The sequence below is a fragment of the Desmodus rotundus genome, chromosome 9, assembly GCF_022682495.2.
Source record: "Desmodus rotundus isolate HL8 chromosome 9, HLdesRot8A.1, whole genome shotgun sequence".
Lineage (NCBI taxonomy): Eukaryota > Metazoa > Chordata > Mammalia > Chiroptera > Phyllostomidae > Desmodus > Desmodus rotundus.
In genome coordinates, this window is record NC_071395.1 from 11,986,183 (window position 1) to 12,010,264 (window position 24,082).

At 38.0% G+C, this 24,082-nt stretch overlaps 1 protein-coding gene across 2 annotated transcripts in view; it reads left to right on the forward strand.

The window, feature by feature from the left end:
• The first annotated feature begins 1,098 nt into the window (after positions 1-1,098).
• The window catches only part of NAA15 (N-alpha-acetyltransferase 15, NatA auxiliary subunit), a 64,091-nt gene continuing 41,107 nt past the window's right edge, over positions 1,099-24,082 (forward strand). Inside the window, exon 1 of one of the 2 annotated variants that reach the window (XM_024568615.3) lies at positions 1,099-1,469. In XM_024568615.3, coding sequence (XP_024424383.1) covers positions 1,416-1,469 — 54 coding nt within the window. In that variant the 5' untranslated portion in view covers positions 1,099-1,415. The remainder of the gene's footprint in view (positions 1,470-24,082) is intronic. The other variant, XM_053910636.1, reaches the window with a different exon arrangement.

Below are 24,082 nucleotides of genomic sequence, written 5' to 3' on the forward strand. Positions count from 1 at the left end.
GGCAACCACACATTGATGTTTCTCTCCCTCTCTTCTACCCTTCCCCTCTCTCTGAAAATAAATAAGTCTTTAAACCAAAAATAATCAAGGGTAAAAATGGCTCATACGATGTGAAAAATTGTAGATCAACAATGGTGGGTGGAGCTGGAAGAGGGTATAAGGGGGATAAATGGTAATGTAAAAAATACAAAAACAATGAGCTATTAAAAACATTTCGTTTGACTGTGATTGTTAATGAAGCGACATATATGTGGAAGAGGCCCTGGTGGGCGTCCAGTCTGACCCTGCCTACTGCAGTACTTTTCTAGTATCTTTGGCAGATATCCTTAGGCTTCTGAGATTTGAGGATTTCTGGTGACAGGGAGTTCAATGAGTCACAATGTAAAGCGCTAGCTGGAAGCCAGCTCCAGGGGAGTCAGCGTCCCTAACTCTACCATCCCAAGGTGACTCAGACAGTCGTCAACCTTGCACTGTATGGATTCAACTATGAAATAAAAACACACTTTCACATTCAGATGCTTCTTTGGCAGTGCAACATGACACTTTGTATCTAGCTGACTATCTTTCCAGGCTCGTCTTAAGGAACAAACTAAATCACCAGTACTCCAATCAAGTCCATTTAATTGCTCAAGCTCTTTCACGGTTATTAGACTCCATTAAGCACCCTTCTCTCCATATGTTTATAAGTGACCCACTGGCGTTAAGCCTTTTCCTCCCCCTTCCCCCCACTCCCGCCTCCGCTACTTAATTAGGCACTTTGTCCAAGATCAAACATAGCGCTTCTTGAATACCTGCATTTTAGCACTGCAGGCTCAAGCTATGATCAGTCTGGAGAGTCAATTCAGTGAACGAAAGGGCAGTCTAACAGTGGGAAAGCTATTTTTAATGCAGAGGCGGTCGGAACCAGAGTTGACCATTCTGTCCTCGCTCCCTCGCCGCCTCCAAAACCCTTGGCAACGATAGGACGGGCGGGGGCTGGGGCTGGGGCTGGGGCGACCCCACCGGCCCCGGCCCGCCGGCTGGCTTCCAAATTTCCCAGCAAGCTCTAGGACAGAAGAGGTGGGGAAAGGAGGTCATCGCGCCTGCGCGCTAGGAGGTGTGACCCGGGAGCGAAAGCCCTTCGCGTCCGCCATTTTGGCTGCTTCTGTCGGTCTGTTCAGTTACCACGTGAACCGCCGACGGAGACCCGTGGTGGGAGGGGGGGGAGGCGGCGGCAGCGTTAAGTGAGAAAGGAAAAAAGACAACGAGGGGAAGGGGGTGTCAGGGTTGGGCGACGCTGTGACACCCGAGGCCTGGTGGTGGCGGTGGATCGGGGCAATCAAGGCTGAAGCAGCCAGGGAACGTCGGCGGCGGCGGTCGGACAAACACACTGACCGAGCCGGGCGGTGGCGGGAGCAGCGGGAGGAGCCGGAACGATGCCGGCCGTGAGCCTCCCGCCCAAGGAGAACGCTCTCTTCAAGCGGATCTTAGTAAGTGTGAAGCTCCGAGCAAGCAGTGGGAAGGATTCAGCCGGTACCGGGGCCTGTCACCCGTAACCTCGGCCGGACGGGCACCGAGCCACCGCGGCCCGGGACCCAGCCTTTCTACTCCTAGTCAGGCCGAATGAACTGTCTCGCTCCCTCCTTGTGGTTCTTACTTCGGCCCGTGCGCGTGGGACCCGAGGCTTCTTCCCGTCCCCTTGCTTCGGAGGCCGGTGGTTCCGGACTAGGCCCTGTTCTCCCAGCTTCTACTTTGCCGGTTTTCATATGCCCCACCGAGGGAAGGGAGGAGAGGCCCAGCCTTTAGGAGGGAAGCCGGCAATACGGGCAGGAGCCACGGCCCGGGTGGTGCGGGAACCCTGCCGGCAGATCGGGGTGGTACCCTTGGAAGGAACAGGTGGTGCGGATGCGGCACAGCTCATTCATTGCCCAAGCGCGGCTTTCCCTCCGTCGACTGTCCCTCCCTCTTCCTCTCCTCCTGGGATTCACCTGTCCCCGCCCGGCCCGGAGTCACTGAATGACCTGAAAGGAGGGAAGGAAGGAAGGAGTTCAGAAGAGAAAAGGAAGCTTTCTATACGACTATCTCCTTTTTGGTCAGTTGCATATTTGAGTCTCCAGCTTCTCGGCCTCTCTTTTTAACTCCTTTCTAGAGTAGCGAAGGGACATTTATTTCGTAGTTTCTGAGCGGGAAACGGCCCCACCCCATCATTCTCCCGCGGAGGTGGGGCACATAGCGTGGGGGCGGTCCGGTAGGAAGCGAAAAGTTAGGAGCATTTAGTTGAGATGTTCTAGACTAGGATTTTTCTTACAGACTAAAGTGCATTAACATCAATGGGAAAATTTAACAGCAGAGGAAAGAATATGAGAACTTTTGAGATGGATCTTTTGACACTTAAAACTCATTCCTTACGTTTCGAATGTGTGCGGTGTTCTTTCCTTTTTTTTGGTACCATAAATGCAATGATGTTTGGAGGGATTGTTTACATCGTAAAATATGTCTTGTCTCCTTGGCACTGTAATGAACACATTGTAGCACGTTTCTTGTTTGTTTGTCTGGCACTTAGTATATGGGTTGCCCTTTCTTGCAAACATTTCTTGTGAAAGAATTAACTGTATTTGCCAAACTTAAGACTTGCAAAGTTTGGAGTGTGTGTACCGAAGTGTTTGCTTTTTCTCTTACAGTTTAAATTTATTTCACTTGTTTGAAAAGTAGAGCAACTCTGGGGATCCAGTTTTTCTAGAAATAAAGAGTAATCCACATTGAACTAACTTTGATTTTACAAAAATATTCATACGACTTACAGATTTAGTGATTCATGTTGAAAAACATCAGAAAGTCACATCCAATACCATGTAACTCTTAGCTTCCTTGAAATCTTTATTGCCATTTTAAGACTATTAGAGTGTAGGTGGGACTATAGTATATTTTTGCAGGAATGCTTTATTTACTTCTAAACCAATGAAAAGACTAATTGGTGTGTAGCTTCAACTATTAAATAGTTTAAGAGTAGCAGTTTGTATTTAACCTCCCCCAATTCTTTTCGTACACTTAAAAAAAAGATTTTATTTATTTTTAGAGAGAGGGGAATGGAGAGAGAAGGAGAGGGAGTGAAACATCTGTGTGCGAGAGAAATTGGGGGCCTGACTCACAACCGAGGCCTGTGCCCTGACTGGGAATCGAACCAGAAACCTTCAGTTCACAGGCCAGCGCTCAGTCCACTGAGCCACACTTGTCAGGGCCAATTCTTTATTTCGAAAAGTTCCAAGCTGAGAGAAGAGTACAAAAAAGCACTCATAAACCCTTTACCTAGATTTAATATTTAACATTTTGCTGGATTTGTTTTCTCTTTCCCCATATATAAGAGATAAAAGTGAGTTGCAGGCATAATACTTCATTCCGAAATGCTTCAGCAAGCATTTCCTAAGAATTAGGTAATTGTTCTATAAAACCATAATATCATTATTAATCATTCCCTAATATTGTTTAATATCGAGTTCATACTCAATTTCTCCCAAGTGGTAGGGTAGCACTTTTTTAAAAGTCAAACTTTTTTATTTTGAGATAACTTATAAGGTCACATGTAGTTTAACAAAGAATACTTTGCGATACCTTGAACCCATCCAGTTTACACAATGCTAATGCCTTGTAAAACTAGTTCAATATCATAACGTTGACACAATCTACCAATCTAATTCATATTTCTCTATTGTACTTGATCTCCTTTTGTGTGTTGTATGCAGTGATATTGCTTGTGTAGATTTTGTAACCACCACAAGTCAATATGCAGAACAGTTCCAACACCATGAGGATCCCTCTGCTGCCCTATTAGAACCACACCCACCTCCCTCCTGTCCTTTCTACCCCAAACTCTGGCAACCGCTACTAATTTGTTCTCTATTGTTATAGTTTTGTCATTTCAAGAATGTTTACTAAAAAGTATATCACTTTTTAGGATTGGCCTTTTTTATGCAACGTGGTTCTCTTGAGATTCCTCCAAGTTGTTGGGTGTATCAATAGTTTGTTCCTTGTTGCTGCTGAGTAGAATTCTATTATATGGATTTACTACAATTTAACTTCATAGAATAATAGTTTTTGGTTAGGCATCATTAACAAATTGTTTTTGGTAGTGGTCATAGTGCAAAACATTTAATTAAATTGCTAAAGTCAAAGTGCTAAAGGAATAAGGTGTATGCAAAAGAAATGTGAAAATCACACTAAATGAAAGGCAAAGGGGATATAATGTCTTTAATTGTTCTGTTACATTGGGAAAGAAGAAGATATTACTAACCAAAAGTAAAATTAGTATTTCCTTTTTTCAAAATTGATTCTGCTTCCTCAGTTGTTATAATAGTTAGCTCTTTTGACTGTAAGCCTTTTTTCCCTGTCGGATGAAGAAAAAGTTGGGCGTACTCTAGCAGGGGTGTCCAATGCGTGAGGCCCAGGATGGCTCTGAATGCAGCCCAACACAACATCGTAAATTTACTTAAAACATTATGAGATTTATGTGATACGTGTCGCAGTGTATTTAATGTGTGGCCCAAGACAACTCTTCTTACGCTGTGGCTCAGGGACGGGAAAAGGTTGGACCCCCTGCCAATGCCCTGTAATCACATGTTGCTGGGTTCATAACTTAAATCATTTCAGCAGCATTCAGTTTCTGAGCTACTACTTTGTTAGTTGCACTGTACTTATTTGTAGTAAAATGTGTAAGAAATGAGATTAGTTTGTGTTTTAAAACATTTGAAACTTCAATTTCAAAATAAGTATGTTTTTGCCTTAATTTTTTCAAAGAAAAGCTGGTTTACACAACAGTTTGCAAAAAAACTCACTTCTGTAGTGGATTTGCCAGGCTTGTTCTAGTCAGTTGATAGCTAAAATTTAATCTTGTTGCATATTTGGCCCATCTTTTTTCCCCACATTACTGTTTTCTGACTATAAAACATATCATAAGTTGGTCAAAATGTCCAAAAATGTGTCTTGTTTATAATTTGTCTAACACAAGGGCGAGGGATGAATTTAATGTGATACATATTATGTAGGAGTTTAAAGGAAAGATATTTGTGTTTGCCAGAAGTGGTTTTGTGGGGTGTTTTGTTGCTGTAATGATACACTATTTTAACAATTTGAAAAAATAGTCATTAAAAAATTACGGCTTTGCCTACTCTTGATGTGATTTGTTTATGTGAACAGTTTGAGAGGTTTTACCAGATTTTTACACCACTTTCTCAGGATGTAGGTGAACGGTCAGAGAAAAATGGTTGTCAGGGAAAATACACACCTCTTTATATTTTAGCCCACTTGGAAAAGTTGGACATACTCTTTTGCCTTGTGTTCGAGTGGTGCTAGGTTGGTAACTGTTGCTGCTTTCTTTTTTCTTTAAATGTTAATGCAAGCTGTAAGAAAAACAAGTAAGTTGGGAGTACTTAAAATACTGTACATCATTAATCTATTTTTGGACTTTTGCCTGAATGATTTATGGTGTTAGTTTAAAATCTGAAGGACAAAATTTTCCTTTCACTAGAAAAGTGGTAAGAGAAGTAGCTCAGCAGGGTGATAATATTTGTGATTTACTGAAAACTTAACATCTGTACTGCAGACTACAACTTTCTGTGGTTCTATATCCACTCTGTCCAATATATTAGCCGTTAGCCACGTGTGGCTTTGTACACTTGAAAAATGGCTAGTGGGATTGAGGAACTGAATTTTTAATTTTAATTAATTTAAATTCAAATAGCCACATGTGAGGGGCTATATTTTGGGCAGTTAACAGACTGTGTCCCCAGAGGCAGACATGGTTCCCTGTGCGGTTGGAGGGCTGGGGGTCTGCCAGGCAGCTGGCCTTACCTGAGGGGGTCGCTTTGCTGAGTGTGCGTTCTTATTTTTCAAAATGATTCTGCTTCTGATAATGCAGTTCTCTCAGAGCAGTGATTCAGGTAATGTCTTTTTTGTTCATATAAGTGTTTTTGGACAAAAAAAAACTAGGTCATATAAGGGATCATATGCAAAGGATTGTTCAGAATTTTCTCTCCCAGATACCTGCATGACTGATTTCTTCTCTTAGAATTCTGCTCAGATGTCCTTCCTTGACCAGGACAAGTCCTCCTCAATTCAGCCTTCTTATTTTCTTCTTGATTTCTTTTTTCTCTGTATTACCTATCACACCATCTGACATATGTGTACTAAGTAACTTGTTTATCATGTCTTGCACAATTAAAATGTAGGTTTTATGAGAATAGGAACTTTGTTCTGTTCATTGCTGTACCCCCATTGGTTAGAATAATGTACCACAACAGAGATGTAAGACATATTTGTTGCATGAAGTGAGTGTTAAGACAGTGACTGCAGGGCCAGAAAGAAAGAGCTTTGGACTGTGTGCTTGCACAGAGATTTTTGTAGAAGGGAGTGAAGCTGGGCCTTGGCTTTGTACAGTGCAAAGCTCTGTGAGGTAATTGCAGGATATCAGGCAGAACCTGTATTGCTTGGTAAGAACTTGGAAGTTTCATTTATGAATGAATCATAGTATTAGTTTGTTTACATGGTCTCTCTCCCACCACAAAAGCACAATGAGAGGAAATTTGATTTTTTAAAAACTGTTTTAGTGTCGGAAGAAAAATGGCATCGGGATCCAGTGAGGATGTTTGTTGTGAGGAGCTTGCTGAATCAGATACTACAGCTTTTTTGCAAGGTTCAGACATCTGTGGTTTCATAAAGCGCTACAACTGGGTCTGACAGAGTCAGAGTGAGGGCCTCTTGTGTGTGCTCTTCTGAATTCAAGATGTTAGAAGGGGAACGTTTTTTAGTTTAGAGGTCCTTTATGAGTCACTTTGAGAAAATTTAAAAAGTCAAGTTCAATTCTTAGAATTTGGAACGATGTGCTGGAAGCTGGGGTGTCAGAGCAAGCCATTGAACTAATCAGTGAGCCTAGCCAACCATCAGCATTCACACTTAAACACGACTGTGCTCTCTACTTATAGGTGGTAGCTGCATTGAAAGGAGAAAACTCTAGATTCTTAGTGAAAATTGTTTTGAGAAGAATGTCATTTGCCAGGGCTAGTGGCAAGAATAGCAAGTAAAGAGGTTTAAAAGAGTGATGGTTCTTAGTATAAAAATCAGGGTGTGAAGGGGAGGGAATTTTATGCTGTGATTGTGTTTTTCGACTCTTGGGAACTTCCCTGCTATGGCTGCACTGTTTGTGATACATGCTGCATAAACCTGAATTGAAGTTGTAAATTTAAAAAAACTAGTTTAACTTGTTGCGTATGGTTTTTCTCTCTTAGGTAAGCTGTGAATTATATTGTTCACTGGTTAATTTGGAATTAAAATAATTTCTTAAAATTTTAATTTAGTAAAAGCAATCTTTTTGGCTATTTAAGTAAAATAAAAATTGCACTGTAGAAATGTTTTTAGTGTTTTTAGTACCTGATATGTTCTATTCCACTGAGATTTTCTTTGCTTAGTAAAATAGGAACACATTTTCAATTGGTATAACTTGAAATTTCTACTGAAACCTGCCTACTGGTGAAATTGTAATCTTATTTTTTTAATTGAATTTATTGGGGTGACATTGCTTAATAAAATTATATAGGTTTCAGGTGTACAATTCTAAAATATATCAACTATATATTGTATTTTGTGTTCACTGCCCCAGGTCATTTATCCCCCTTTACCCTTTTCTACCTCCTCCACCTCCCCCTTTCCCTCTGGTAATCACCATACTGTTGTCTATGAGTTTTTTTTCCTTAATCTTCTCACCTTTTTCACTGAGTCCCCCAACCTTTTTCCCCTCTTGAGAGCTGTCAGTCTGTTCTGTATTTCTCTGTTTCTGTTTTTTTGTTCATTAGATTCTACATATAAGTGAGACCACATGGTATTTGTCTTTCTCTGACATATTTCACTTAGCATGAACTCTTCAGGTCCATCCTTACTGTTGTAAAAAGTAAGATTTCCTTCTTTTTTATGGCCAAGTAGTACACAGTTGTGTAAAGGGACCACAGCTTTTTTATCCATGCACCAATGGGTACTTTGTCTGCTTTCAAATCTTGGCTATTGTAAATAACACTGCAATGAACATGGAGGTGCATATATTCTTTCAAATTAGTGTTTTGAGTTTTTTTGATGTATTCCCATAAGTGGAGTCACTGGGTCACAAGGAAGTGGCTGCACCAGTCTGCATTCCCACCAACAGTGCACGGGGTTCCCTTTTCTCCACATCCTCCTTAACACTTGTTGTTTGTTGATTTATCGATGATAGCCATTCTGACAGCTGTGAGGTGCTATCTCATTGTGGTTTTAATTTGCATTTCTCTGATGATTAGTGATGTTGAGCATCTTTTCAAAGGTCTTTGGAGAAGTATCTGTTTAAGTCCTTTGTCCTTTTTGTTTGTTTGTTTTTGAATTATTTATTTTAGACAGCAGAGAGGGAGAGAAACATCAATGTGTGCTTGTCTCTCATGCGCCCTCTACCAGGAGCCTGACCTGGCCTGCAACCCAGGCATGTGCCCTGACTGGGAATCGAACCAGTGCCCCTCTGGTTCACAGGCCAGCGCTCAGTCCACTGAGCCACACCAGCCAGGGCAGCTTTGCCCATTTTTTACTTGGATTTTTTTTGATGTTGAGTTTTATAAGTTCTTTATAAATTTTGGGTATTAACTCTTTACCAGATTTATCAGTGAATATGTTTTCCCATTCGGTGGGTTGTCTTTTCATTTTGTTGGTAGTGGCTTTCGCTGTGCAAAAACGTTTTAGTTTTTGTTTTTTAATTGTTGTTCAAGTACAGTTGTCTCCATTTTCACCCCACCATGGCCCACCCACCCAACTCAAAGCCTTTTTAGTTTGATGTAGTTCCATTTGTTTATTTTTTCTTTTGTTTCTCTTGCCTGCAGAGATGTATCAGAAAAAAAAATATTGCTACAAGCAATGTCTGAAATTTATTGCCTATGTTTTTTCTAGGATTTTTATGGTTTTGAGTCTAACATTTAAGTTAATAAACTCCATTTTGAGTTTATTGTTGTGTATGGTGTAAGAAGGTGGTCTTGTTTCATTTTTTTGCATGTATCTGTCCATTATTCCCAGCACTATTTATAGAGTAGACTATCTTACACCATCGTATGATTTTGTCTCCTTTGTCAAATATTAATTGACCGTACAGGTGTGGGTTTATTTCTGGGCCTTCTATTCTGTTCCATTGATCTAGATGTCTAGTTTTGTAAAAATCTGCATTGGATTTTTTCTTATTACCATTTAGTCCCCTTATACTCCCTTCCCCCAGCAATTACCACACTGTTGTCCACATCCATGAGTCCTTTTTCCTCAATCCCTCCACCCCCTTACCTCCTTGCCCCTCTTTGCCCCCTTGTTAGCTGTCATCCTCCTCTCCATCAATGAGTCTGTCCCCATTTTCCTTATTAGTTCAGTTAGTTCATTCGATTCCACATATGAGTGAAATCATATGGTATTTGTCTTTCCCTGGCTGGCTTATTTCACTTAACATATGTCTGTTTTTATACCAGACCATGCTGTTTTGGTTACTATGGACTGTACTATAGTTTGACACCAGGCAGCATGACTCCTGCAACTTTGTTCTTCTTTCTCAAGATTGCTGTGGCCCTTCAGGTTCTTTTGTAGTTCTGTATAAATTTTTGGAAAACTCTAGTTCTGTGAAATATGGCATGGGTATCTTGATAGGAATTGTGTTGAATCTGTAGGTTGCTTTGGGTAGTATGGACATTTTAATGATGTTAATTCTTACTATCCATGAACACAGTATAGGCTTCCACTTACTTGAATCTTCAGTTTCTTTCTTCGGCATCTTATAATTTTCTGAGTATAGCTCTTTCACATCCTTGGTTAAATTTATTGCTGGGTGGGTTTGTTTTTTTTCAATGGAATTGCAAATGGGATTGTTTTCCCTTTCTGATAGTTCATTATTGGCGTATAAAAATCCACCTGATTTCTGGACATTTATTTTGTGTCCAGCTACTTGACTGAATTCATTTACCGGTTGTAGTAATGTGTGTGTGTGTGTGTGTGTGTGTGTGTGTGTGTGTAGTCTTTAGGGTTCTCTACAGTCATGTCATCTGCTTTTAATCTTATTTTGAAGCTAGTGACATTTGTAATCTTAAAAATTTCATTTGATTTCTTTGTAGAGGAGATGGTTTAAACATTTCTGTGTGTCACCTGTAAGAGTTGTTTTATCTGGTTGTACATAAAAGGAGAAATGAAAGTTTGCTTTTAAAAATAGAGATCTAGAAAAAAAAACCTTAGGGGTCTGTTTTCTGCTTCCACGTGTGGTTGTCCAATTTAAGAAAAAGTTTTCTCCTTATGATAATGGCTTCCATTAACATGGTACTTTTTTATTTTTCAGAGATTTGGCTTGGAGATGACCAGATCACCTTTGATTATCGGTGCTTGGGAACTGAGACAAATCTTTAGGAAGGGGGAAATGAATCAAACTGGCATTTATTGAACATCTGTTTTGAGCCAGACCTTATGCTAGACCTTTTTTACACATTAGCTGATATAAACTTTGCATCATTCTTTTGAGGAAATTATAAAAATATATAGCCTATGTATTTTTCTTTTAAAGATTTAATTTATTTATTTTCAGAGAGGGGGGAAGGGAGGAAGAAAGAGAGGGAGAGAAACATCATTGTGTGGTTGCTTTTCATAGGACCCCAACTGGGGACTTTGCCCACAACCCTGACTGGTGCCCTGACTGGGAATTGAACTGCCGACCCTTTGGTTCACAGGCTGGCACTTAATCCACTGAGCCATACCAGCCAGGGCGCCAGTACTTATATTTTGATTACATTGTTGAAAGTGTATTTCTAATTGCTTTATATACAGTCAGTTGTACTATATCAGGACATGTGGGTTCCTAAAAGTTACTGTGCTTTGCAAAATCATGCAGTAAAAACCACCAGGCTTGTGGGAAAATGGGATTGTGCACACACTAAAAAACTTCCTTAGTGACATTAAAAACCAGGATAAGAACCTAACAAAAATGATAGCACAGTTTTACATACGGCAAGTGGTTAACAAAGACAATGTAAATACTGCACTTTACCGTGGAAAGACCTGAAGTTTGCTGGTGGAAGTAGGTGTCAGAAGGATTGTAGTATGTGAGTTATTGTGTGAAGTGAAGGAAGGAAAGTTACACTATCTGAAATCGGAGGGAAACTAACACCCAACATGGATGGGTGTGGCTTATACCATACAGTGTGACCCAAGGTAGATATTTGAGGCGTGTGTCTGCTCTCCACGCCTTTTCGGCTCGTTTCAACTGGGTGCAGTTTTCTGTGTTCACCCAGTATTTCTGGTAGACAAAAATCCCACAGAAGCAAACATGAAATTTAAAATTTAGTATGCTCAAAATGTTCCCTAATCAATCGTGTTGGGGCAAATGTGTAATTTCAAAACAAGCATTATAGCAGACTGACTGTACATTATCTAACTCAGTGATGTGGAGATCACACAGCCTGAGTTTGGGGTAGCGCCTCCTTCACTTTGAAGTGTGACTGGCTACTGGGCCAGAATGTTTTCATCTGGCACCAGAGATAGTGTCACATTCTTTGCCATCTTAGTTGCCACTGCCACTAAGGAGACTTAAACTTCTTTCAACGTTTTGTTAGAATACGCTTTGTACTTAGAGTATCAAAGTTTCAGGCTAATTCTAAAGATTTTTGTGGGGAGGCTAGTATTTTAAAAACAAGGAAATAAAGTATCACATTTTTAAAATTTGTGTTTTGAAACAATTTTGATGGTCACCTGGGTCTCCTGGCATGGAAGGATTCTGGGTTTGAATCCTGCCTCTGCTTTCCCTTATCTTTACCCTTTTTAAGACTCTGTAAATCCAAGTAAAAAGAAAACTACTTTCCTAACCTACCTCACTGGGCAGCTACTGAGATGTGTATGAAAGTGCCTGGCAAATAGTGAAGCGTGCGTATGGTACTTGCTCTGTTGTGAGTGCAGTCTAAAGGACTTTGCCATTCATGGGATTAGTCCTGTTTTTTTTTTTTTGTTACCGTACATTGTGTCTTCTGTTGTGTTTGATATGTTTATCTATCTATTGTATTTTCGAAGCTTTATATTTCTGTTCTAGTCAGTTACCTTTACATTATGCCTTTAAAATTTATCTTAGTCCTTTTTTTAAAATATTATGCTTCTACCACTAGATATGTTAGCTTTAAATTTACTTATTTATATTTTTTAAGATTTTATTTTTAGCGAGGGGAAGAGAGGGAGAGAAACATCAATGTGTGGTTGCCTCTTGTGCACCCCCCCACTGGGAACCTGGTCTGCAGGCCGGCACTCAGTCCATTGAGCCACACCAGCCAGGGCTAAATTTAAATCCTTTGGGTCTGTCTTCTTATGTGTGAAGCAGTTAATGAGCTTATTCTACTTTACTTTTTTTTCTCTTTCGACTTAAAAGTTATAAAAATAACTTATTCTGTGAGAGCATGTTTTATGTACCATCCTTCCACCCTCATCAATACCTTTGTTTTAGATTTAGTTCTATAATTAAATATAGTTAATACTCACCAACAGATGGTTTGCTGAGGTTTCCCCCATCAGCGCATGGTTGGGTAAAGCTGTTGTCTAGTAGAGCTTCCTCAGCAAGGCTTGTGAAAATCTTTTGAGTTCTTACACGTTCTAACAGATTTCTTACAGCATTGATATTTGAAGGACAACTTGGCTGGATATAAAATCCTTGACTCATATCTTTCTAAGTTCCTTGAAAATATTGCCTTGCTCTTGTTACATGTTGCTGACGCCTACCCGATTTGCTTTTCTTTGTAGATGACTTGGTCTTTCCTTTTGGAGATTGGAAGGGTTTTCCTTAATCTGCTTAATCTGTGAATTGAATTGTTTTCCAAAATACATCTCTGTTGATTACTCTAGATAAATTTTCTCTGTAACATGGTTACAGAATGTAGATGATGTTTTTTCATGTACCTTTTTAAAATAATTTTTTTCAATTACAGTTTGTATTCAATATTATTTTGTATTAGTTTCAGGTGTACAGTATAGTGGTTAGACAGTCATACTTTACAAAGTGTTCCCCTGATATTTCCAGTACCTGCCTGGCACCATACATAGTTACTACAATATTTTTGTAATATTAAAAAAGTACCCTATGTTGTACTTTACATCCCCACAACTGTTTTCTAACTGCCAATCTGTACTTCTCAAGCCCTTCACCTTTTTTACCCAGTTCCCCCGATACCCCTGCTCTGTGACAACCATCAGTCTGTTCTCTGTGTCTGTGAGTCTGTTTCTGTTTTGTGTGTTTCGTTATATTATTCATCACCTTCCACATATAAGTGAAATCATCTGGTATTTGTCTTTCTCTTGACTGACTTATTTCACTGAGTGTCATACCCTCTAGATTGGTGTTTTCTTTTAATTCAAGAATTACAGTTTTGAGTATTCTGGGTTTTTTTTTTGGTGCTCTTTGCCTATTGGATCTTCTTTGCCCTTCTTTTATATCTATTTTCCTCTAATTTTTCTTTATCTTTCATTTATTTGAGAAGCATTCCTATTTTCTATCTCTTGAGATTATGTATCTTGTAATATAGTCGTCATTTCCAGGATGATTTTGTGGGTTTTTTTTGTTTGTTTCTTAGGTTCAGCCTGTTCCTGTTTTACATCTCCCTAGTGTTTGTCCACTCTTTTACATTTTGAATATTGGATTATCACTGGCATTTATGGTGTGTTCATAACCTGCCAATTTTTTTTTCACTTTTTAAATTCCATATAAGTAACTTAATATGGATTCTGGTGGGTTTTTTTCTGTTCAGGTTACTTGTGATGGATTTTACTGGACCAACAATGTAGACAGTTTAATTTTCAGAGTGAGGTTTTTTAAGTAAACGTGAGTACCCTCCCTCCACCATTCCTCAGGTCTCTCTTAGTTTAGTAGGGCCTTTATCTTTATTTGCCTCCTTTTCCACAAGCCTTTATGTGTCTGCTAAGGTGCCTCTTCCTTCAAAGATGTGCCTTGCTAAATTAAAACAGCCACTTTTGGTCTTACAGACTTTCTAAGCCTCTTCTTTTTGACTCCCTTAGTAGCCATTGCGCTCATCCTTCATGTCTCTCAGTACTTGCTCTCAGCTAGTGGCCCTCTCCTTGTGAGGCTGAATCCTAGTTAATATTACATGTGTTGAGTCACCACTGGGACCCTGCTGTGCTGTTCTTTTGGACAGTTCCCTTTGGAGCTTCTGGTCTTGGATGCTTGTATACTACGTGTAAACTGGAGTTTTTAGTTGTCTCATCTCTTTATAATATAATCCTTGTCCTCATCTCCTTATGGGTGATTTTATTGTATTTCCTGGCCTGCATGGTTTTTATGAGGGTTTGTGGAGTGTTTGGAAATCAGGGTGCAGCCATTATCCTATAAGGAATTCATTTTTGTTTTATGTGCTGTGCCTGAAAGATTAGAGTTTGCTTTAAAATAATTTGCATTTCAGGTTTTATATAATTGGTTATACATCTGTTTTTGTGTCTCCATGGCCACTTCATTGTACTCTTCAAAGTCTTCTGTGAGCATTTATTACTGAAATAATGATGAGGTTCCATTATATAGCTGGCTCTCGGTTACACAGGGTCCAGCAGCAGTAAAGCCTGCTTGAGTGTGGTTGGTAGGGTAATAATATGGTTGTAATAATTTATAGTCTTAATCTGAACATTTCACCTAAAATGTTATATAATGTGCTTAAGCGTGATGTTATGTTACAGAATTACATGCTTATGATTTTATAATAAAAGATTTTGTAATAAAATAGAGGCATTATTTGTGCTGGATCCTGCATGTTTATACCTTGAGTTTCATTGAGTTTTGTTCTATCCCTAGCATCAGAGTTTGTACGTTACAGCATTCCTTTAGCAGAATTCCACTCATTAAGCAGGAAACCTAAGTCTCCCTTCAGCTTCTTGTAAGTCGCATAGTTTAATTTTGAAGAAAGAAAGGAAGGGAGGGAAAGGAAAGGAAAAAAAGAAAAGAAAAGATAAAACCTGTCACATTTTACAGATTATGTCTATAGTTTTAATTTCTTGGCCCAAATCTTAGATATATAGACCAATGACTCCCTAATGCTGATACACAACAAACATTGGTGTAAAATTACCACAAGTCTTTCTCGTCTATATTTATCTATTAAAAAATAAATATTTTAAAAATATTTATTTTAGAGAGAGGATAAGAGAGGGAGAGAAACATTGATGAAAGAGAGAAACATTAATCGGTGGCCCCTCTTACGCATCCTGACTGGGCCTGAACCCACAATCCAGGCATGTGCCCTGCCTAGGGACCAGACTGGCAACCTTTCACTTTGCAGGATGACGCCCACCCAGCTGACCTGTGTGCTGGTCAGGGCTCCTGTCGGTTTTATTCTAAGACTGTGTACATGTTGCTTTTAAAATATTGTAATGCCTTTTGTTTTTTGAAATACTAATGACAGATCTTTAAAAAATTGCTTTATTTAGAAAAATAATTCAACAACCTCATTTAAATGATCCAATTTGTGTTTTGAATTTTACTAGTTTTAAAAAATATAGAAGCATGGGAACCATATTGGTTCAACCTCACAGGGTGGCCCTGAGTGGCAGGCAGAGTACTTAAAACTTTAATATAAGGAACAGCCAAAAGAACAGTTATGTTTAGATTCAATTAAGAGAAAAATTGAATCTTACAGAGCTAAAATCAGTAAACGGAATTGTTAGGGAGATAGAGTTTGGCTCAGTAAATCTAAAAACATTTACGTGAAGAACGAGCTGGAGCCATACGTGAGCTCTGTGACCACTCGCAGCAGACAGGGTTTAAAGTCTATTTTGACTGGGAAGAGGTTGTAGTTGTATAAAATAGCCTTGATTCTTAAGCCTTATCTCAGTGGATCTTATTTTGTCTTTTATTGTAAAAGACAAGCTTATTTTTAAAAACAGTATAGAACTAGGAGAACAATCATTCTTAAGATTTGTTTTTATGGTTGTAGTAGTTTGCCAGAAGTCATATGATATGTAAAGGGCAAGATTGTCTGCCAATGGATGCTCTAACTAAAAGATTTTTAGGAAAAAGAGAATGAAGGTTGTTTTTCAGAGATTCTGTGTTTTTTTTAAAAACATTTAAAATTTGTAGATATGATTTACCTACAGCAAAACGCACAGGTCTTGCGTGTACTATTCTATTAGTTTAGACACATGCATACAACAGTACAGCATATGCCCCTTTAAGATGTAGAACATCCGCATCATCTCAGAAAGTCCTCTTGTTCCCCACAATTGTGTATTTCAGTTCAGTTTCTGATTTTTCTAGAATCAGTCAGGCTGGGCTGGGTGGCCATGACTGCCTTATAAAGCCAGATTTGGCTTTTATCATTTACCTTGATTTGAGGTTGCATTCCTTTAATCAGTTTCAAAGAATGAAAGTATCTTTGCATTAGCTGAAGGAAGATGATGGAAAGGTATGTTTAATACCGATGAAAACCATGTAATCTTAATGCCAAATCTAAACTGTGTCTTTCATTTAAATTTTTGGTGTCACTGTATAATACCGATGTAAATAGCCTAGTTTGCCGTGTGACAGTTCCTACTTCTAGGGAAGTGGGTTTTTTAGTGTTTGGGGGTTTTTGTTGTTGTTTTCTTGTAATAAGGATTTGAACAAAGATAATGAATTTCCTTTCTTCTGTAGATCACCTTACGCTATTTTTCTTGACTTTTCACAACTTGTTCAACTGTTCTGTAAATATAAGCAGCCAATTGTTTTTATGACAAAAGTTCTGTGTCTTAACATTGCACCGGTGCTTAAGGCTGCTCATTTAAAAAAAAAATCTTTTCTCTCTCTCTTCTTCAGAGTGGATTAATTTTGTTGATTCATTTTTTAGTACACTGATTCCTGTTAGTCTCCATTCTGGTATTGAGTTCATATAAAGAGGCCCCTTCCCCTCTCAAAAAGAAAAGTGTTTCAAAGTGTTCACTAATTGCTTCCTCCAGCATTTTTGTAAAAGCTAAAGTCTTAAATATCTTTCTCATCTCTACATTGGTGGCTGTTGATTGTCTTTTCCCATGCAAGTTGAGATTTTCCTGTTTCTTTACATGCCATATAATTTTGGATTTCATCCTGGACATTTTGAATATTAGTTTATCAGACTCTGGGGTCTTGTTTAAGTCCTGTACAGGAAGAATGTTCATTTTGTTTTAGCAAATCTGTTTAGGTTCAAGCTGCAAGTTCCAGCTCTGGGGCCTTCTGGTATCATTTCAGTTTTCCTAGTCTTTGCAGCCCTATTTGGATCTGTCCTGCTTATGTGCTACCCAGTAAGTAAGTAGCTGGTCTGGGGCCCTGACAATGTATCTGTTAGTTCAGCTCTCAAAGTCTTTGCAATTGTGAATAGGACTGGATCCATGAATATGCAGTTTAGGGGTTGGAGCTCATAAACAACTTTGTGGGATTGCTTTCCCCAGTTCTTCCTCCCTGATCTTAGGATCACTTTCTGCTTCCCTGGGTCTCCTCTTTTCATCCTTTGCCTAGAAAGCTGGGGCTTTCTAGTTTTTTCATTGTTCTGTGCACTTTTGTGATTATGCCCGTGTCTGACTAGAGGTTTATCAATTTTATTGATCTCAAAAAACCAGATTTTGCTTTCACTGATTTCTATTTTTCTATTTTATTGATTCTTTTACCTTTTTAATTTTTGTTTGCTTATTTTAATTTGCTCTTTTCTATTTTTTTTTTAATTTTTATTTATTGATTTTTGGGGGTGGGTGGGAGAGAGAGACACCTATTTGTTCCATGTGTTTATGTGTTCATTGATTAATTCTTGTATGTGCTGTGACTGGAATCAAACATGCAACTTTAGCATATCGGGATGATGCTCTAACCAACAAGCTACCTGGCCAGGGCTCTAATTTCTTTAGGTGGAAACTGAGATGATAGTGGCCCCAACTGGGGATCTGGCCCGAGACCCAGGCATGTGCCCTGAACTAGTGACCTTTTGGTTCTTGGGGTGGCACTCAATTCACTGAGCTACATCAGCCAGGGCAGAGACCTTTTTATAATAGAGGATTTTTTGGACTACTTTTCCATTTTTCTCTTTTGCCATTACTTTTCAGCAATCTTTTCTGTCTGTGTTCTTTTAGTTTATTCTACTGGGGTTTGTTGAGATTCCTGGATCTGTGGGTTTAGAGTTTTCATCACATTTGCAATTTTTATATTTTTTCCACTTTGGTCTTTCTATCCCTGCCTGATACCGCTAGACCACTTGATACTGTTCTACAGCTCATTTAATTTCTGTGTCTCTTCTCTCTCTCCATACATATATGTCATTTTGTTCTTGCACCTTCTGTTCTAGATTATTTCTGTTTTATATTTTCAAGTTCACTGCAGCTACATTAAGTTCTCTGCAGTGGTTTTATTTTTACTACCCTGACTTCAAATTCACTGCATTGTCTAATATTTTAAGCCCATATGTTTAACTTTTCATATTGGTATTATATTATTCTTTTTTTAGATTTTATTTATTTTATTTTTAGAGAGAGGGGAAGGGAGGTAGAAAAAGAGGGAGAGAAACATCAATGTCTGGTTGCCTCTCACGCCTCCCTACTGGGGGACCTAGCCTAATTGGGAATTGAACTAGTGACTCTTTGGTTTGCAGGCCGGTGCTCAATCCACTGAGCCACACCAACCAGGGCTGGTATTATATTTTTCTATTTTACAGTTTTTGTTTTTTAAAATAGGTTTTATTTCTTTATTGAGATTTCCTATTCATTTGTGTCCTTGTATTCCTTTCAGTCCTTCAGTATTACATAATATTTTATAGTCTTTGCTGCTAACATAATTATTTCTGAGTCTGTTTCTGTTTATGTGTATGTATATGTATAGGTCATGGGTCAAAATTTTGGTTCTCCCCATTTTTAGTTGTTTTTCCATAACATTGGATATTATAGTGTACCCGGCTCCAGTTGTCTAGTAATAGAGTTTTGTTTTGGCAGTTAATTTGCTGGTGTATGAGCTTGTTCTTTTCAGAACAAGTAGGTCTATATTAGCGTTATTCCTAAGGTATGGCATTTGTGGTCTCTGCTGAATCCAGGAGCATTTAATGAAGTCTCTAACTGAATGTTAGGAACTCAACTGTCTCCCAGCTGAGTGTGAGCACCAATAGTTGCTCAGTTCATGCTACTAGGTAGTTGATCTTTGCCCACCTTCAGTAGAATCTTGAAGTGTACCTGCTCAGCTTAATATTTTACCAAAGGTTCCCGTGCAGATTTCTGAAGCTTCATCTGTGTACAGTTCTCTGGTACCTGCCCCATGAATTCCAGCTGTTGGAGTAGTTTCTTACTCAGATACCTGCTTAGATCAGCGAGACTGCCATGTTCTATATGGCTTCTCCCTCCCCATTCTGTAGCCTGGAAAATGCCTCCAGGATTTTCTTGGGATTTACCTTGTTTCCCTTCTGAGATCACAGTCTATGTTGGCTCTCACCCAACAGTTGAAAATACATATTTTATACTTACTAGTTTCATGCTCGGCAGAAGCATGCTTTGGGGTCAGTTGTTCCTATACATTTGGACACAGGAATCTCAGAGTGTGCTGCCAGTATTTAGCATGTGGGATTTTTTAAAATCTCTTAAAACAATTTATTCTGTTTTAATTATACCCTGTTTTACTTTACTGTTCCTGTAGCACAGTGTGAAAATTTAATCGCTAGTGAAAGATAATAGTCTACTGCATTCTAGTATTTTTGATGTTTAATCTGGAGTTAACATATGCCCATGTTATAGGCAAGAAGACAAATAGAGTACTATGGCATTCATTCTATACCAAGAGAAACCCTTGTTCACAATTCTGAAATGTCGAGAACTTCTCCCAATACAGGTTTAAGAGATGAGATTGTAGAATTATATTTTTATTTAATTGGATGATTCTACTGTGGAGGACTTGTCTGTTTACCATGTGGTTTATAAAACCTGTTTGAAATGAACTGAATATGGAACCTTTGCTCAGAGTCTACTGTGTGTAGTGTTTTGCATCTCTGTCTCCATAAATAAAAGTAAGTTGCCTAAAAACTTACGTTAAGTCAGTGGTTTTGGTTTAGAATTAAGAATCTTGTCATGATACCCTTCTTCCCATACAGTTATATAGAGTGAGCTTAGTGATAGTGGTTACACAGGATTTTTTTAAAAAAACAAGCAAATCTATTTTTAAATTTTGTACATCTACACCTTTTGAATGGTTCATAAAAGAACTTATGATCTTCCATCATATATATATATATATATATATATATTTTTTTTTTTTTGCAGTACTGTTCCCTCCCAGACCCATCCCCCACATCCTTCTATCATATTTTGGCCCTGATGAGGTATGCCAAGGGTGCAGGTTCAGTCTCTGGTCAGGGCACATATAAAGAAGAAACCAGCGAATGTATAAATAGTGGAACAATAAACCAATGTCCTGCGGGGGGCCCCCCATCTGTGTTTCTCAAATCAATAAGTAAGAAATTTTTAAAAAACACTGCTTTTATAAAATTCCATTTTATTTTGACAAAAACCTGTGTTAAAGTCAAATTATACATAGATCTAGTTGTGTAAAGGTTTTTTTGGTTTTATGTAGGTCCAGTTGTTTATTTTTGCTTTTATTACCTTTGTCCAAGGAGACATGTCCAAAAAAAAATTACTGAGACTGCTGTCAAAAGAGTTTACTCCTAGGAGTTTTCTTCTAGGAGTTTTGCGATTTCTGGTCTTATATTTAAGTCTTTTCTTAAATGAAGAAGTTTAGTGTTTGTTATTAAACTTTATTGTTTTTCTGTAGAAAACAAAAAAAACTTGTGTTAGAGCTGAATATACATAGATCTGATAGATCTGCCCTTGTACATTTAGGGAAAAATTGCTGAATGAAATATGGTGCTCTTATTTCCTATTTGTCTTGTTAATAACCCTGTTTGCTTCTAGGGCTTATCCTTGGGCGAGAGCAGAAGTTTTGAGGAAATTTTATAGGATAGACTAAGTTGCATATTTGTTGTTACTTTTTCCAATAAGTTGGGAGACTACTATGATTTGTAATGAGTGACCTGTTGTAGCAGTGCTTTTAGAACAAAAAGAAATTGAGGCATTTATTTCCTTAAACACACTTAATTCTTGATGGGGGAGAGTTCTTAGCAGTTATTTGGAGAGGTATGCTGTTCTGAATTATTTTTACAGGTTACAGTCAAAGGAGATAATTGGGTTAATGGCATTGAGTATGACTTCAATATGGAAGACTGCCAAATTTCTTTAATTGGGAACATAATCATTAGGAACTGAAGCTTAATTACTGTTCTGAACTGTGATGAAATAAAAAGCTAAGTGCTGTAGTAATATCATCTCATTCCAAGGTAGTGGAATTTGGTTTTTGATTTTTTAAAAGATTTTATTACTTTTAGAGAGAGGGTAAGGGAGGGAGAAAGGGGGAGAGAAACATAGATGTGGGAGAGATACATCAATGGGTTGCCTCTCACACCCCCCCCCAACTGAGGGCCTGGCCTGTGACCCAGGCATGTGCCCTGCCTGGGAATTGAACCAACAATCTTTTGGTACACAGGCTGGCGCTCAATTCCCTGAGCCACAGCAGCCAGGGCAGGGTTTTTTTTGTTTGTTTGTTTTTTTGTTTTTAACCTGGTGTATTGAGCTATAATTTTTATACCATAAAATTCCGACTGCCAAACCGCTGAACCAATTGGTTAATCAATTTCCTCTTCTACCAGCAATATGAAAGTTCCAGTTGCTTCAGAACTTGATTAAGGTATTGCCTAACCTATTTTATTAAATTTAATTTAATGGTATAGCATTGTGATTTTGATGTACAGAAGTTAATTACCCTTTATGTATTTATTGGCCTTTAGGATAGTCTCTTTTAGGTGTGTATTGTCTGTCTTACTGTTGCTGACTTTTAGGACTTCTTTATATATTCTGGTTATAAGATAGTCTGTCAGATACACTTATTGCATGTGTCTTTGACTTGCCTTTTTAAAAACACTCTTGCATTTTAAATTTTCAGAGAGTTAATTGAGGGTTTTCAATACAGCACACTTTAACTGTTCTTTGTATGTAGTTCCTGGAAAACAGTGACAAATTGAGTGTCCCTTTTAACTAGCCTAGTCTTTATGTCATAGCTTCCTTTAATGCCTTTTACTGTTATTATAACCATATAAGAAAAAACATTATTTTTAGGGTTTCTGCTAAGTTTACTTGCTAGGTTTATATTTCTTTGGTTATATTTGGTTAATGATGGATCCCAAGTTACTCCTGTTGTCCCCTCCCTCTTAAACCGCAGGTCATTTGGCCTGCTGAGTGCTTAGCTGACAGCTGGAGGGGCAGTTGCAGAGAAACTGGGGCTGGTGGGATGGGATGGAAGGATAAGAAACAGAAAGCACCAAGGATAATTAGGTTTTTTTCATCATCTTTTAGTTGGATGAGTTGAGGGGAGGGTATCTACTAAGATGGTAAAGACTTGGTGAAGACGAGATTTTGGGGAAAGTCAGTTGTATTTTGGATCTATTAGGTTTGAGATGTGAAACAACAAACAGAAGTTGGTGAGTACATAGTTGGTATAGAACAACTCTATAGTAGGCTGTAGCATTGAGATTTAAGCAATTGATTTTTTGATATTAAATGTAAAAAGTTATATTTTTATTGTATTGTTTAGCGCATTTTTCAGATTTTGAATATATTATTTCAAAGGTTGTGAGTAGATTTGTTTAAATCTATGACAGTGAATTCTGGAATAGATTATCAATTTTTTTTATCTTTTAGTTACATGGCTTTTTTCCATAACAAGTAAAATGATTTAAAGAAAAATTATGTTGATGCCAAAAAGTCAAATAACACTAGAAGGTTTATTAGGAAAATAAAAGCCATTACCCACTCTGCTACCCATGCCTTCCCACTCCAGAGTCAAGTACCCTCAGTCCTTCTAGCCATTTTTTCTGGTATTTGCTTTCTTGTTGTTTAATAATATACCATTATTTCTTGAAGCATTTGTTGACTTCTGGTTATGGAAAATGAGGACTTAGAACTTTATCATTTCCACGTTTGCCTACTTTTCCTTTTCCCCATTATCACACTATAGTTATAGCACAGTATTTTGGTAAATTAGTGCTTAATATTTACACGTTAAAAATTGTGTACCTATTGTTTACAGTTAAGCCAGATATTACACTGAGACCATACTTTTCTTTCTTATACAAGCCTTTATTTTTCCTGAAGTCAGTACCTGTCTCATTTATGCAGTTGCATGGTTTTCTGTAGACCTGTTGCTTTTCCCCCAAATGTGCCTATACTTCTGTTATGTGCTTATAAATAATAATTTTCATATTATGAAGTACATCAGTTCCGTTTTTGCTCTTGCTGCAAACTTACTCCATGGTGGCCTACAGATTCCTGTTTCATTTTGGAGGGCTTGTTTTCTAGTTCTTTTTTTCTGAATTAGATTCCTTATTAACCGAGTTTCGTGTTGTCTTGTTAAATTTGTTTTGATTATTTTTAACAACTTCCTAAGGGAGAGTGCGTAGAAATAAAATTTTAGCTTTCTGAGAAGCCTTAAAATGTCACTTTACTCATATGCTTGATTGATAATTTGGCTGGGTATGGAATTCTAGATTGAAACTTAAGTTCACACCGAATTTTCAAAGTTGTGTATAGTTTTCTGACTTTTGGCAGTATTTCGTTATTATTTTGGAATAAAAGTTCAGTGCCATTATGATTACAGGTCCTTCATATGTTTTTTTCCCCCTTTGGACATTTTTAAGAAAACTTTTTGGACTTTGAAATTTCAGCACAATGGCCTGTGGTGTGGGTCTTTTTTTTCATTCATTATTTTGCATGCACTTGTTTGTTCTTTTGCAGCTTGAGATACTTCTTTCCTTCAGTTAAAAAGAAAGTGTTATTTGAAATATAATACACTTCTTTTTTTCATGTAACTTGTACCTTTTGGAGTGAGTTAATGATTTTCTTTTTCTAATCTGTACTCTGTCCCTTTGTTTTGGTTTTACTTTATTTTTTTACTTGCATTTTAGTGGGATTTAGGAGAATATGGAAATAATATTTGATCATTCTGTTGTATTAAATAATCAAAAATTTA